Below are 13,105 nucleotides of genomic sequence, written 5' to 3' on the forward strand. Positions count from 1 at the left end.
AGACAGATGGTTTGAAAGAGGAGTGAAAGAAACCATCTATGTCCACTACAAAAGGCCATGTTGAACAGAGGGGATGGCTTGCAGCACCGTCTGCCACCTACAATGCAGTCTTAGGATCCCTTCCCAGGAACCTTAACACCCACTCGCCTCTTGCTTCAGGTGACCCCAATAGATTACATGATAGAGTGAGGCAAGATCTCATAGTGGGTTAACCTGAACGACCCTCGTTGACGCGGGAAAGCGCCCGTCGTTGGGTAATTCTGGTCGGTTGGCCCTCCTGGGAAGGTCCACCACTATGCCAACTTTTCTTTATGTATAGATAATGACTCTCACCGTGGTTTGCTGGAGTCCCAAAGCTTTAGAAATGGCTGTGTAACCCTTTCCAGACGGACAGATGCAAATTAATGTGTTTCTCATCCGTTCTTGAGTTTCTTTAGATTGTGGCATTTTAGCCTACTTCACTTAGTCAGACAGGTTCTATTTAAGTGATTTCTTGCTTCAACAGGCAGTAATCAGGCTGGGGCACAGCTAGTGAAACTGAACTCAGGTTTCCAAAAAGTTATGGTTAATCAGAGTTCATTCATATTATAACAGCCAATTACTTTTTCACCAGGGAAACCAACATAATACAGAAGCCTTACTGTAAAGGGTGGAAAAGCATCCTGTAGCAACATGAAGTAAAGAGTGCAGACACTTTACATACAGTAAGAGTATTTATTACAGGCTATATAGTAAAATAATATCAGGTTTACATTGTTTGACTGGCAAACATTTGCAATAGTATCAGTGGAAGTTTTACACAAAGAATTAAAAACAGTCAGTTGTGTAGTATATGTTATGGTTCTATTTCAAATTGTGTACAAAAGAAGCAATTCTTTAATAATAAAACAGTAACTTGACAACAGTCAGTAATGGAGCAAAATGACCTTCATACAAGAAAATGTAATGCCATGTTTTAGCAGTTCTTTCACATTGTGTGGGTTAAAATCACTGGCATGTATCAACTGCCAGTTTAAAACTTGTATAAACAATAAGACATCGAGAGTGCAGCTACTTAACAGGAGCTTCACGTTTTTACATTGTTTCATAGTGAAAGTTTCCCTCGTCCGAGTGAGTCTCACTGAACAACTTAGTTTGCATGCAGCTGACTCCTTTCCATCTCCATAATCAGATTATTATCAGCTGCAGTTCAGAAGATGTTTTCATCTCACTCACTACATGTCACAGCCACAATACAGTAGATTTATGTCTTTAATGAACCTGATGAAAAATACTTACTACTTGTAGTTTTATATTTTATATATATATAATTTTATATTTGCCTCTACCTCCACAGAGTCATCAGATGGATAGGAGCCAGTACAAGGAAAAATAAATACATTTTATATTAAGAGGCTCATAATGATCCTAATATATTGGTATCGGGTTTTGTCTTATCCAATATAAAAGACTTATTCTGCATGGCCATATTCCTTACTGTCAGTAAACAATAAGAAAATGTTTTAAATATATGTGGCTCAGCATGGGCACTGTGAGAACTGTGTTTCCCATATGAGGGCTGTAATTAGGAGGTTGCTGCAGCAAATCTCTTAAAAATCTAACTAAAATCTGATCACAGCGCAAGCAACTCAGGACTGTGAATAAACATCACTTAATTTAAATTAAGGTTCCTTTTTTAGAAATAAATCTAATTCCTCCTTTCAGGCAGGGAAAACCTTTCATCTGCAACATTTCTTTAACTTTTTTAACTTTATTGGATTATGGTGCTGCTCTTTATGCATGCATGCACCACTAAAGAAGTTAGGTACCTGTGTGCTCTTCTTTATTAATGGCTGTGGAAATTGTGCACACTGGTCTTTGTACTGCTATTAAGTGGCTACAGCTTAATAGCAGTGCACAGAACAGTCTCTGGACATACACGTCGCTGTTTGTCCAACGATTTTTGGATTCATAAGCTTATACACGTTCATCTCTCCTTGGGCTGATTTCCTCTCATATAATCAATACTGCATTTGCTTTCAATATATTTTACAAATGTTTGTCCCAAGATTCAAAACAGAGTGAAGGAATATTTTTACTGTTTTGGTTCATTTGCAGCAGTTTCAAACCAAAAAGCTCAAACAAACTGGCTCTGCACGGCATACACAGTCCCCCAGTCACAGACGGACAAAGTTAGGGATGACGCAGTGAGAAGAACTGTACTCGGTCGGACCAACAAAGAATAGCATATCTGTAGGGAACACTTATTTATACAGCATTAAATAATGAACTGATGCTAAATCTGACTTTGCAGAGAATAAATCAGCATTTCTATACAAAGAGCTCTTAAAAAGGAGACGACAGAATAAAAAACCTCTCAGAAAACTATGATTTAATAACTGCTGGGATCTTGATAAATGCAGAAACCAGTTTAAAAAGCAGTCTTTCCTGTGATAAAAATGCAGCACATAGTTCCCAAACCTGTCGACAGGAGGAACCCTACAGCTGAGACTCCCTGACAGCTATTCACACTGCAGCCTCCTTTTCCTCCTGGCTCCCTTTGCTCTCCTCTCCCACTCCACCACCATCCATCATAAACCTTTGTTGTAGGTCACCACCTTGCAATCTGTTGCCATGGCAATCTCCGGCTCAAGGCAAGACACCTCGATCTGCCAACAAAAAAAAGAGAGTGAAAGAAAGCAAAACAAAGACCATGAAACCAAATGTAAGAATTGAGCTCTTCTCTCCTTCCTTTAGCCTTGAAAGTCATTTAGAGTTTTAATTAGACGCTGGAATAAAAGGATGTGGGTCGGGGCTCTGCATGTCAAGCTGTGTACATGTAATTTGAATTTTTGCACAGCTGCTCCCTGTGCCATCTGGCCTTGAAGGCAGCAGCCCGTCTAACAGTGTATGTACTGTACCTGAGACATCTGGGGGAACAGACTGATGGCCACGGGTAAGGAGAGGCCAAAGGTAACCAGGCACACAACGCTGTGGATGGGCAGCAACAGCCTGCGGTTGCTCTGCAGAAATCGCAGCCTACACAAGTCAAGGCAGAGATAAAAAAGAAACGTGAGCGTGCTGTGTGGATCGATCCCAGATGACTCCTGCAAAGCTATGAGTTATTTTTGGATCTGGAGAAAAACATCATGTGCAGATTTAGGGGAGCTATTTCTGCACGATTAGAGGGTGTGAGATTTATGTGTGTGTGAGAGAATATCATAAATCTGACTGCAGATTCTTCTTTAAAGGCACAAAATCTGCTTTACTTTTCTATTTCTTCTTATATTGTCTGTCCTTTACTCTTGTGACCTTTGACTGAATGAATAGTTTAGTAAACACTTCGGGGAACAACACATGTCAGCTTTGGTTCAGTACACACAAAGTAGTACTTGTAGTATTTGCTGTGCATTTTTAGAACAAATTCAAGCAGCCAATACTAAAAAAGAGCACAATTAAAGCAATGGTAAAGCAGTCCCAGTTTGCTGCACAATGACACAAAGCAAACTACTGTAATGGATTTATTGATTGCTGATTGTGTTAGAGTCTGACTTTGGATAACCATCAGGAGGCAAAAACATCAAAGCTGATAATACAAAGCCCTGCACCTGCCAGATTATTAAATTGTACTTTAATTAAAAGGCTAACTTAGGCTTCAACTGTTCTTTTGCCATGATTTGATTTAGTCACAGTCATACTTAAGTACTAGTGTTACTTCAGTTTTGACTAAATGGGTGGTCGCTGCATTTTCTTGTATTATAGGTTGAATAAAAAGCATCATTACCCACAACAGCATTCATAAACGTAATTATTCTATATGAGTACATTTGTTTCTTTTCATTTGCTTTTCTTTTTTGTTTGATTTGCTTTGTTGGAAAACTTACTGCATTATATTTTACATTCTGATCATTTTACATGTTTGAGGTTTGTGCTGTTACTGTTTTAACTGTGCCACATCGCTCTAGGAACTTTTGGCAGCAGCTTTATGTACTTTTCTAGACCAACTGGCCAACAACTAACAACAACTAACAGCAACAAAAGTAAGTCACTAGTTGCAACCCTAACAGGAAAAAAATCTTAACAATGTATTTCTGCACAAACCTCTCGAGGTAGGACATAATGATGGGGGGCAGGACAAAGATTGGCATTGGGAGGACCACACGTGTAAAGGCAGTTTCCATGATTGCCTGGGGATAGAGAACATTGTGCACATGCTCCATTTCAAACACTGAGTTTATTTATTTATTTTTCAGGAAATCAGATGGCGTTTGGATTTCAAACGAGAATCATGCATGCAAAAATGAAAGAGCCCTCACATGTCTCGCAGCAATTCTGGAGGATCCCACAATGTTCCCGTTGTTGTCAAGCACATCGATGCCCTCGGACAGCTCATTGTGTCTCATCAGGCCCACGTTACAGATGTTTGCACTAGCTGGAAAGGGAGAGGGAGACAGCTCAGAAATTATAATGCATTTTAACCAGAATCTGTGCAGAGACTGACAAACAACGACTGCAGCCACAGACGTTGTGACTGTAGTCTGTGCAGCCACAACACTGTGGCCCAAACCAGGACACTACCATTACTTTCTCCATTACCATCACTGTCAAATCCTGTCTCAGAGTGATGACGATGCTGAAAAGATGGTGCACGTATCAATTCCAGGCATGACTATTGTAATGCATTATTAGGTCACTTTAAATGTCCCTGAAACACTTTCAGTTGATCCAGAACACTGCAGCGAGAGCGCTAACTAAAACTAAAAGAGAAATCACATTTCTTCATTTTCAGTTTCTCTTCACTGGCTCCGTGTTATCAGAATTTAATTCTCATAAAAGACATAATCAGCCTCCATCTTATCTTAAAGACTATGGGGTGGCTGTAGCTCAGGTGGCAGAGCAGGTCAGCCACTAATCAGAAGGTCGGTGGTTCGATCCCAGGCTGCCTCCTGGCTGCATGCCAAATATCCTTGGGCAAGATAATAACCCCGTGTTTGCCTACTGGTGGTGGTCAGAGGGCCCGGTGGCGCCAGTGTCCGGCAGCCTCGCCTCTGTCAGTGCGCCCCAGGGCAGCTGTGGCTACAACGTAGCTTGCCATCGCCAGTGTGTGAATGTGTGTGTGAATGGGTGAATGACTGAATGTAGTGTGAAGCGCTTTGGGGTCCTTAGGGACTAGAAAAGCGCTATACAAATGCAGGCCATTTAAAGACCACATAGTACCGTATTATCCTAACAGAGCATCGCTCTGTGACTGAAGGTTTACCAGGGATTTATGCTTCAGTGGGAAATCTACACCATTGGCATGTCATAACTGCAAACCTCTTTGAAACCCCACACCTACGGCATAACCCAACCTGCACTTCCTTGGAAATGTAACTACATTTCAGGTTGATGCAGCTTGCACCTATTGTGATTGGCCTATTCAGCACTGTTCATTCCTCTTATGTATTTCCGGTTACTTTTTCCGGATTGGTTAAATTACAAGAATAGAATTGAGTGAATGTACAGAGTGGTTCCCAGCATTATCAAAAGCAGAATATCAGATACAACCTTCAGCTATCAGGTCTCTCTGCTATGGAGCCAGCTAAGATTACACCTAAAATGTGCATTTTTGATTAAGCTTGCAGTTCATACTCGTGTAGATGACCCTTCACCAGCCTTTAGTTATACTGCAAAAATGTCCGGTTGCTGGGAGCTTCTAATGATGCACTGTTTCTTCATCAATCATGGCGGATGGCTGCCCCTCCCTGAATCTGGTTTCTTTCTGTTAAAAGGAGGGTTTTTCGTTCCCACTGTTGTCAAGTGCTTGCTTGTAGCGGGTAGTGTGATTGTTAGTTTCTAGCTAATATTCTAGGATATAAAATGAATTAATGCAGCACTTTTTGGTCTTTTAGTTATGAGAAACCTTTCCCATACAGCTTTATTCAGAGCTAGAAACATTCAGGAAACATACAAAAATTAAACATGACCTGATATTAAAATGTTGAAATGATGTTAACCAATTTGTACAAAGTACCAGGGTGTTCAGTCAGACATGAAGCTGACAAAGAAGAAGAAAATAGAAGCATGTCGTGGATTAATCTGTAGAACTGCTGATGTTCATGAGAATAACAAGTTCAATAATAAAAGGAATACATAAAATATCCTAGCACAATTACAAAACTCTGAAATCATTTTTAAACAAGATGTAAGATCAACCAGCAGAGGGCCACATGAAACCCACCCTCATCATAACAAAGGCTCCTTTGAAAACCTACCTACAGCTGGAAAGGGGACAAGTCTCTGTATTATCATTCTGGTGGCAGGACTCAATTTATTGGCCTTCTGAATCAGCACATTCAGTCCCACCTATAAAATATGGAATAAATATCTGTTAAATCTCGTAATTCCAAGTAAAACCAGCTTTTTATACAGCTCCACAGTGCTGCAGTTAAACATCTGCAACATGATAAAAGTTATTCCACAAGACGAACTGTATTAATCTTAAACCCACTCACTGCAATAGATACAGCACTCGTCACAGCTCCTGCGTAGCCTTGAATAAACTTGGATGTTGGTGTAGGCTGAAGAAAAACAAACAGTGTCACAACATTTGTATAGTTGGTTTTTTTAGTTTAGTTTGTATTTATTTGCATTTTTACCTTTGTCGCATTACGATTCGCATAGTTCACACAGGCATTGTGACTCTGGTTCAACCACTGAAGAAAAAAGGAAGGGAGGACATGAGGGAAGAGCCGGGCTTAAAGGATGAGCGAGTAGTGTTAAACAGAGCAGCAGCACTTTATTTTACAATGTCCCAGTGTATAACAGGTGGTAAAGCTTTGCATGTACCCAGTAAAAGTGCACTTACCAGATGTTCAAAATGGACAATAAATGCAATGATTTACAATAAGCATGTTATTTACAGTACCTGCCATATAATGGTAGACACCACAGTCTGATTTGGGAGAAGAAGGCCAATGACCTAGATGAAATCAGGGAATAGGAGCTTATTTTTGGACAAAATAAGTTCAAAATCTCCTTTCATCTGTCCCCAAATTTGACCGTGTTCTATGAAATGCATGGCTTTCATATGTGACTTACAATTGGTGTTCCAAATGGTACATAACCTGCACAGTGAAAACATGATTTTCAGTGTAGACAATGATGATACAATGGATCAACTCAAACAAGTTCAGCAAAGATCTTCATCTGAGGCCGTACCTGACATTCGAAATGGCATGAAGATCTTCTCTCCTGTGTCAGGATGAATGATGGCCTGCGTGCAGAGAGCATGAAAGCTTCCTCATGCCGCCAGCAGCCCAGAGACTTGAATGTATGAAAGGGCAGTAAACGTGGGCCGACTTACGTCCGATATAATACTTACCTGTTTGATCTTCTGTGCTTCCCACAGCTGAACATGTGAGCAATGCAATAAAACAAAAGAACTATAATTAAATATGAAGTATTATTATAATTTTCCTTAAATGGATGGAAGATGTTATTGAGTTTGCCTTTTCTATATTGTGAAAATGTACATTTTGCTGTAGCCAGGATGTTGTGATTTCTCTCAGGAACAGATTGTGTAATATTATGTCGTAACATTCACCTGAACGTCAGACACTCCAGGTGGGAGTGAGCCATGTTTGTAGTCATCGAGGAGTTTGATGCATTCGTTTAGCCGTTTCTGTCAAAATTGGAACAAGAATGAAATTATCCTTTTGCAGGAACAAGATTGTGTAGAATATAGAATTCTGTATTACTGCGGCGCTGTACCTGAACATATATAAACAAATTTATCCACAATACAGCACCTTTCCATCTGAAAATACACTTGAACATCACTTTGCATTTGACAGGAAAATATTTAAGACTGCAAAAAAAGCTTTACCTTGTAATTAATTTGGCATTTTAACAATTATTTGTTGTAGAGTTATGAGAAACCTATCCATCATGTGCACATGGCATGTTTAGCAAGTTGATAGTTGAATTCTTGAGTTTTTATTACTCCACTGTGACACCTTTTAAGATGTTCAAATACAAAATGTTTTCATGAATCAGGAATATCACTGTGAAATATGACACACAGATACAGATATATGGAGTTTTATTTATTGTACAAACTGAGGGTGAGAAATTGCAGAAAAACCCTGAGCCCCTTGCCCACACAGTGAGGGGACCTGGTGGCTCAGTTATGATGTGGAAGGGGGGTTTTCCTGGAATGGTTTAAATCCACTTGTCCCATGTTCAACTTTATCCTCTAATAAAATGTTTCTGTCCTCGTGGGAGTGGCGTCTCAGGATACCAGGGTCACCATCCAAAGAACACGAGGGGTCCCTGAATTAGAGTTGGATGTCTCGAGACCGGTCTTGGTCTCGAGACCACTTTTACGTGGTCTTGGTCTTGTCTTGGCCTTGACGGATTTGGTCTCGGTCTTGTCTTGGTCTTCCTGTCTCAGATCGACATAGTGGTCGGGAGATTTGGAGTCAACAGTATCCACGACGCACAGCGTAACGTTCGATAATGTGTCATGCACAAAAGCATCAGCTCTACGAGCCGTGCTTACAGAGCGCTTTGTAGTGAATCAGAAGAGTCGACTCCCATTGAGCGAGAGCCGCTCCTCACTTAATTTCCTTTCAGCTCTCACACAGTGGCTCAGCTATGCTCCAATCCCATAATCACATGCGAGGATATAGGATAATATCATTATGTGAAAAACAGAGAGGGTGAGAGACGCGACAGTCAAGTGGAGCATCCGTCTGTCCTCTCAGTGAGTGAGTGAGACAGTAGACAGCGGTGAGGAGGGCTGTGCGAGTGCATCGCAAGAACACATAAATATGCCCGACACCCGTAAACGAAGCAGCATCCGGCTGCAGTTTAAAGACTTTTTTGTCTCGTTCTCGGTCTCATCTCGTCTTTGTCTTGGTCTCGATACCCTCTGGTCTTGGTATTGTCTTGGTCTTGGTTTAGGCGGTCTTGACTGCAAGTCTACCCTGAATTGGCTGATGGGTACGAAAATGATGTGAATCGTATGACATGATCTTCACCATCATCCGCTCTCAATACAGTAGAACATAAATAGGAGATTCACTACTAGAGACTAGAGTTGCACTGAAGCAGTCCTGGCAGCCCGAGATGGCTGAGCATCTTACAAAGAGACTTTGTTGTGTTTTTCCTTTAGTTTGACACCTGTCTGTACATCTAGATGTTTTAGAGAAAACGTTACCTCTGAGACAAACAGAGTGCTCGGGTCAATGATGTCTACAAAGTGTCTCAGTCGACCAAAGAACGAACCCTGGGAAAGACAGCATGACAGAGTTAATCCTTAAAAATAGCAGGAAAACATGTTTTCACTCAAATACACAGAACCAATTCCATTCGACTTGTTCGTGATCATAACAAACAGTTTTATCTGCCTCACAGTTACACTGAGTCAGCAATAGCTTCATAACATCACATGTCTGCATCCTGTTGTTTTATATTGACGGAAGAATATTTGCAAGGTCAAAACCAAGGTTCAGAAACACTGAAATGAATACACATGATCACGTTAATCTACTTCAAAATGTAATTCACAACTTCTTTGTGTAGCAGTTTTCTTATAATCATATGGAAGGAAATAATGCTGAGATGTAAAAGCAAATTATGTATTTTAAGATTAAAGTTTGGGGGAAATGCACCAGCAATCTGCACATTTACTCCAGTAAAAGTTCCTCCCAAGTGAGACTTGAAGCTGCTGGTCAAGCGCCCTGTTTTCTGTTCCCTTCACTGTTTCTACATCAGCATGCCAATTGCTAAGTATGTGTGCCAGCAATCTGAAAAGGCCCAACAGGAGCCTGTGCCAAGAGTCTCTTTGGCAAACCAGACGGGTGAAAACATGGCAGCTTCAATCAGAATCCGTCAGAGACATTTATCAGAGATGAAGGGAGGGAAACACAGCAGAATGACAGTGGAACTGACACGTCTCTATTTTCATTACCTCTCTAGCACCAGTTTCAAATTGAAATGACTGGAAACAACCTTCTGTCCTTATAAAGACCGTAGGTGTATAAATCTATCCGTATCACTGCTCTGGGTTTTCTGTCACTGCCTCGTTCCCTCATCGCATGTCTCCTCCTCTGACAGGCCATATGTGCTGCAGTGCTGTTTTGTAAGAGTGGGGCGAAGGGAGGATCTGTGTGAGGAGCATGAGTAATTAATATGCATGAGTTTCAGCTCCCTGGAGAACACACAACAAGGCTAGCAGAGATGGAGCGCGGCACAGAGCACAGACAAACCAAACAAGATTCATGCTGATTCAAGGACTGCCCTAATTTTTAATGCTTTGATGCAAAGAACTAAAAGTATTGCAGCACCTTGAACAGCCCAACATGAACTGCAGGTTACTGATGAAAAACGAACGTCTTTTTGAGGACCAGAGGGGAAAGAGCAATGAAAAACTAATGGCGGGGCCGAGCTGGGGAGCCTTGGTGATGGTAATCAGTTAAAAAAAATGATAAATATCCTGAGACAAAGACTGTTAATAAGCTGTCACTTGGGCAGTCTGTGAACAATGCAATATCCTGTACTAATTGGTGCGTCCATGAATGAATTATGAAACAGATCTGGAGGCACACTCATGCATGCAGTGCTTCAATCCTCCTAAATTAGATCAAGAGAGACAGATTGCGAGAGACAACATTCATTTGTGTCTCTTTTGGTCTTTTTGTCTCTTTGACGTCATCTTGTGTCTCTTTGTGTTGTTCTACATCTCACCGTAGTCATTTTGTGTAATGCTGCATCCCTTCCTTATCCTTTTGTAACTCTTACTTGCTGCTTTATATCTTTTTGTGGTCATTTTTGCAGGGTTTTCTTTTTTTTGTTTTTTGTTTTTTTTTGGGGGGGGGGGGGTTACAATTTTTGCAGCGATAGCACTTCTGAACCACTGACAGAGGGTCCTGGGGTTAAACCTGGTTTTAGGGCCACTGGGTGTGGAGTTTGCATGTTCCCCTCGTGTTTGTGCTCTGTCAGAGTGCCAGCTCCTGCCTGTACTGAAAAACACTCCAGGTTAGGTCACTCCTGCAAAACACAGTGCCTCTTGGTTAAACTGAACAGCAAGTTAAGAAATAGAATGGAATAATAGAATAATATCTGAATAATATTTGAATGATTTCTGTGTCTCTTTGTGCATTTCTTCAGTAAAGATCTGTCACATCAAATGTACTTGACCCGAAAACACTTCAGCAGTTGTGGGAAAATTTTCATATTTTCCAATATTTTTTTCTGCTGTCATGGTGGCATAATAACAACTGTATTGGTCGCTCGTGTGAGTTGAGAGAACATCAGATTTAAAGCAGTTTAGTGTGACTTTAATTTACACTCCACGCATGAAGACTTTACTCTGTGCATTGACATTACAGCGTAAATAACTCCCTTAATCCTGCTGTTCGTTAAATGGGAATGACCACAGAATAATTAGATGCGAGTTTAACTTGTCCTCAACGTGCCATCGGAGTCAACGTGAAGGACACGTTATCTGTCAGGCCTGACCACTGCAAATTAACTAACGGAGGGAAAATTCAGTAATGAGCTTCAGACATTCGTGGAAGTCCAGTAACGTCAAACAAAGTGGGAGCAACAGCAGTCTGCAGGAAGCATCCTGGGGGTAAAAAGAAAGTTTGGTTGGACTGGATTATTGTACAAGATGTTCCAACAGATTTTGAAGCCTAGATTAAAAGTGAAAATAGGAAAAGCCAAACTCAGACAGCCAGTTGAAGATTTGAGAGAAAACGACCGACGGCGAGCTCTCAGTGTGTTGACTGCAGATCCGAACAGTGATATAACCGTGCGTCGAAGAGGCGTGGACTCTCATAAAACACTGATATGGCACTGCCGACGAGAAATCATTTCCACTATAAAAACTGCAATAAAGTCAAAACTCATCCATCTCTACCAAGTTCACTAGCAGCTGGAAGTTACCGCGGTTTAAATAAAGGCAACGAAGAATCGGATCACAAATCAAAGCCAACTTTGTGCCCACAAACTGCCTCAGCATCCGGAACGGAGCGGCTGCAGGGCGGAGATGGAGCTGTTTTCCACCGAAAAGCCTGAAAACAAAATCCCATTAACGGATGGTTAGCGGAGGGTAGAGGGGGGGCTTACCTGGTCGTATCGGGGTCTCCCGAGCTGGAATGCAGGACACGCTGCGGATTCCGCCATGACACTCAACTATTTATTTATTAATGAACTGGATCATGAACGGATTTCCAAGTACAGCGAACTACATTCAATGTGTAACTAGTGAAGCAATGTGCCGCTAAGCCTGCCGGGAGATGTAGTTTTCTCATTTGCTTTAACGCTGGCAAAGTTGAAGCGCATGACTACACATCCCAAATAATCGATTAGGTGAACGCTATTGCATAACTGTTCGGATTGATCTTGGGGAGAGATAACCGCTGATGCCACCATAGGTGTCAGATAGACCCAATTACTCATAATGTGAGGGGGCGTGGCCGGATGTCTGCAAGGAGTAATGGTCGGCCTGGAGCGACTTAATAAAGAACCAGCAGCGACAATCTATGTTATCAGTCAGCGCATTGGACACTTTTATTACCTCTTATCATTCTGTGGAGAGAAGCAAGACACTGCCGCTTAGGAAATTACTTCCATCTCAAAACACCAAGAAAAAAGACAAGAGATTTTGTTTTTTCTCCTCTTATAACGCTGATACATATGAAGAAAAATAAGAGGAAACTGAGAAAAAATAATAAATAAGCCAACTGTGGCATATGGAGCGAAATGTGCATGATAAATTCGGATAAATGACACTTCCAGCGTCACTTTCAAAGCATTCATTTTTTCCCCTATAGTGTTACTTTGGGGTTACTTAATTATGAACACTGTTAATATGCATCAGATACCCCCCAAAATAAGATTTTAAATGCTATCTTCTACTATTACATAAGGACAAGATAAGGATACCCCTTCTCTGACTGCAATTACATTTTATCTGCTAAATTTTGTGAGTACAGATCTGTTCCTTCTAAACGGGAACTGTGCCAAACCTGATAAAGTCTTTGCTTTCTTATTTTACTATAATCCAGCCACCTGAAACCAACACTTCCAGAAGCACAATTACGTCGTCACTCCTGCAAAGGGATGTGTTTGCCTG

General features: G+C 41.1%; 1 protein-coding gene across 2 annotated transcripts; it reads right to left on the reverse strand.

Moving 5' to 3' along the window:
• Positions 1 to 700: 700 nt before the first annotated feature.
• sfxn5b (sideroflexin 5b) lies at positions 701 to 12,412 on the reverse strand. 2 transcript variants are annotated; one of them, XM_085433874.1, is made up of 14 exons: positions 12,097 to 12,412; positions 9,182 to 9,250; positions 7,565 to 7,642; positions 7,343 to 7,369; positions 7,180 to 7,234; positions 7,060 to 7,085; positions 6,887 to 6,940; positions 6,618 to 6,674; positions 6,474 to 6,539; positions 6,234 to 6,324; positions 4,296 to 4,411; positions 4,081 to 4,166; positions 2,901 to 3,018; positions 701 to 2,648 (listed from the first exon to the last, which is right to left on the reverse strand). In XM_085433874.1, exons 1-14 carry the CDS (start codon positions 12,151 to 12,153, stop codon positions 2,571 to 2,573), a joined length of 978 nt encoding a protein of 325 aa, XP_085290000.1. In that variant the 5' UTR covers positions 12,154 to 12,412; the 3' UTR covers positions 701 to 2,570. The 2 variants fall into 2 exon arrangements, with proteins under 2 accessions (XP_085290000.1, XP_085290008.1); XM_085433882.1 differs by lacking the exons at positions 6,887 to 6,940; positions 7,060 to 7,085; positions 7,180 to 7,234.
• Between the last annotated feature and the right edge of the window lie 693 nt (positions 12,413 to 13,105).

This window comes from Copadichromis virginalis, linkage group LG2 (genome assembly GCF_057382275.1).
Source record: "Copadichromis virginalis isolate Kocher_CV1m ecotype Utaka linkage group LG2, C_Virginalis_male_GT1.1, whole genome shotgun sequence".
Lineage (NCBI taxonomy): Eukaryota > Metazoa > Chordata > Actinopteri > Cichliformes > Cichlidae > Copadichromis > Copadichromis virginalis.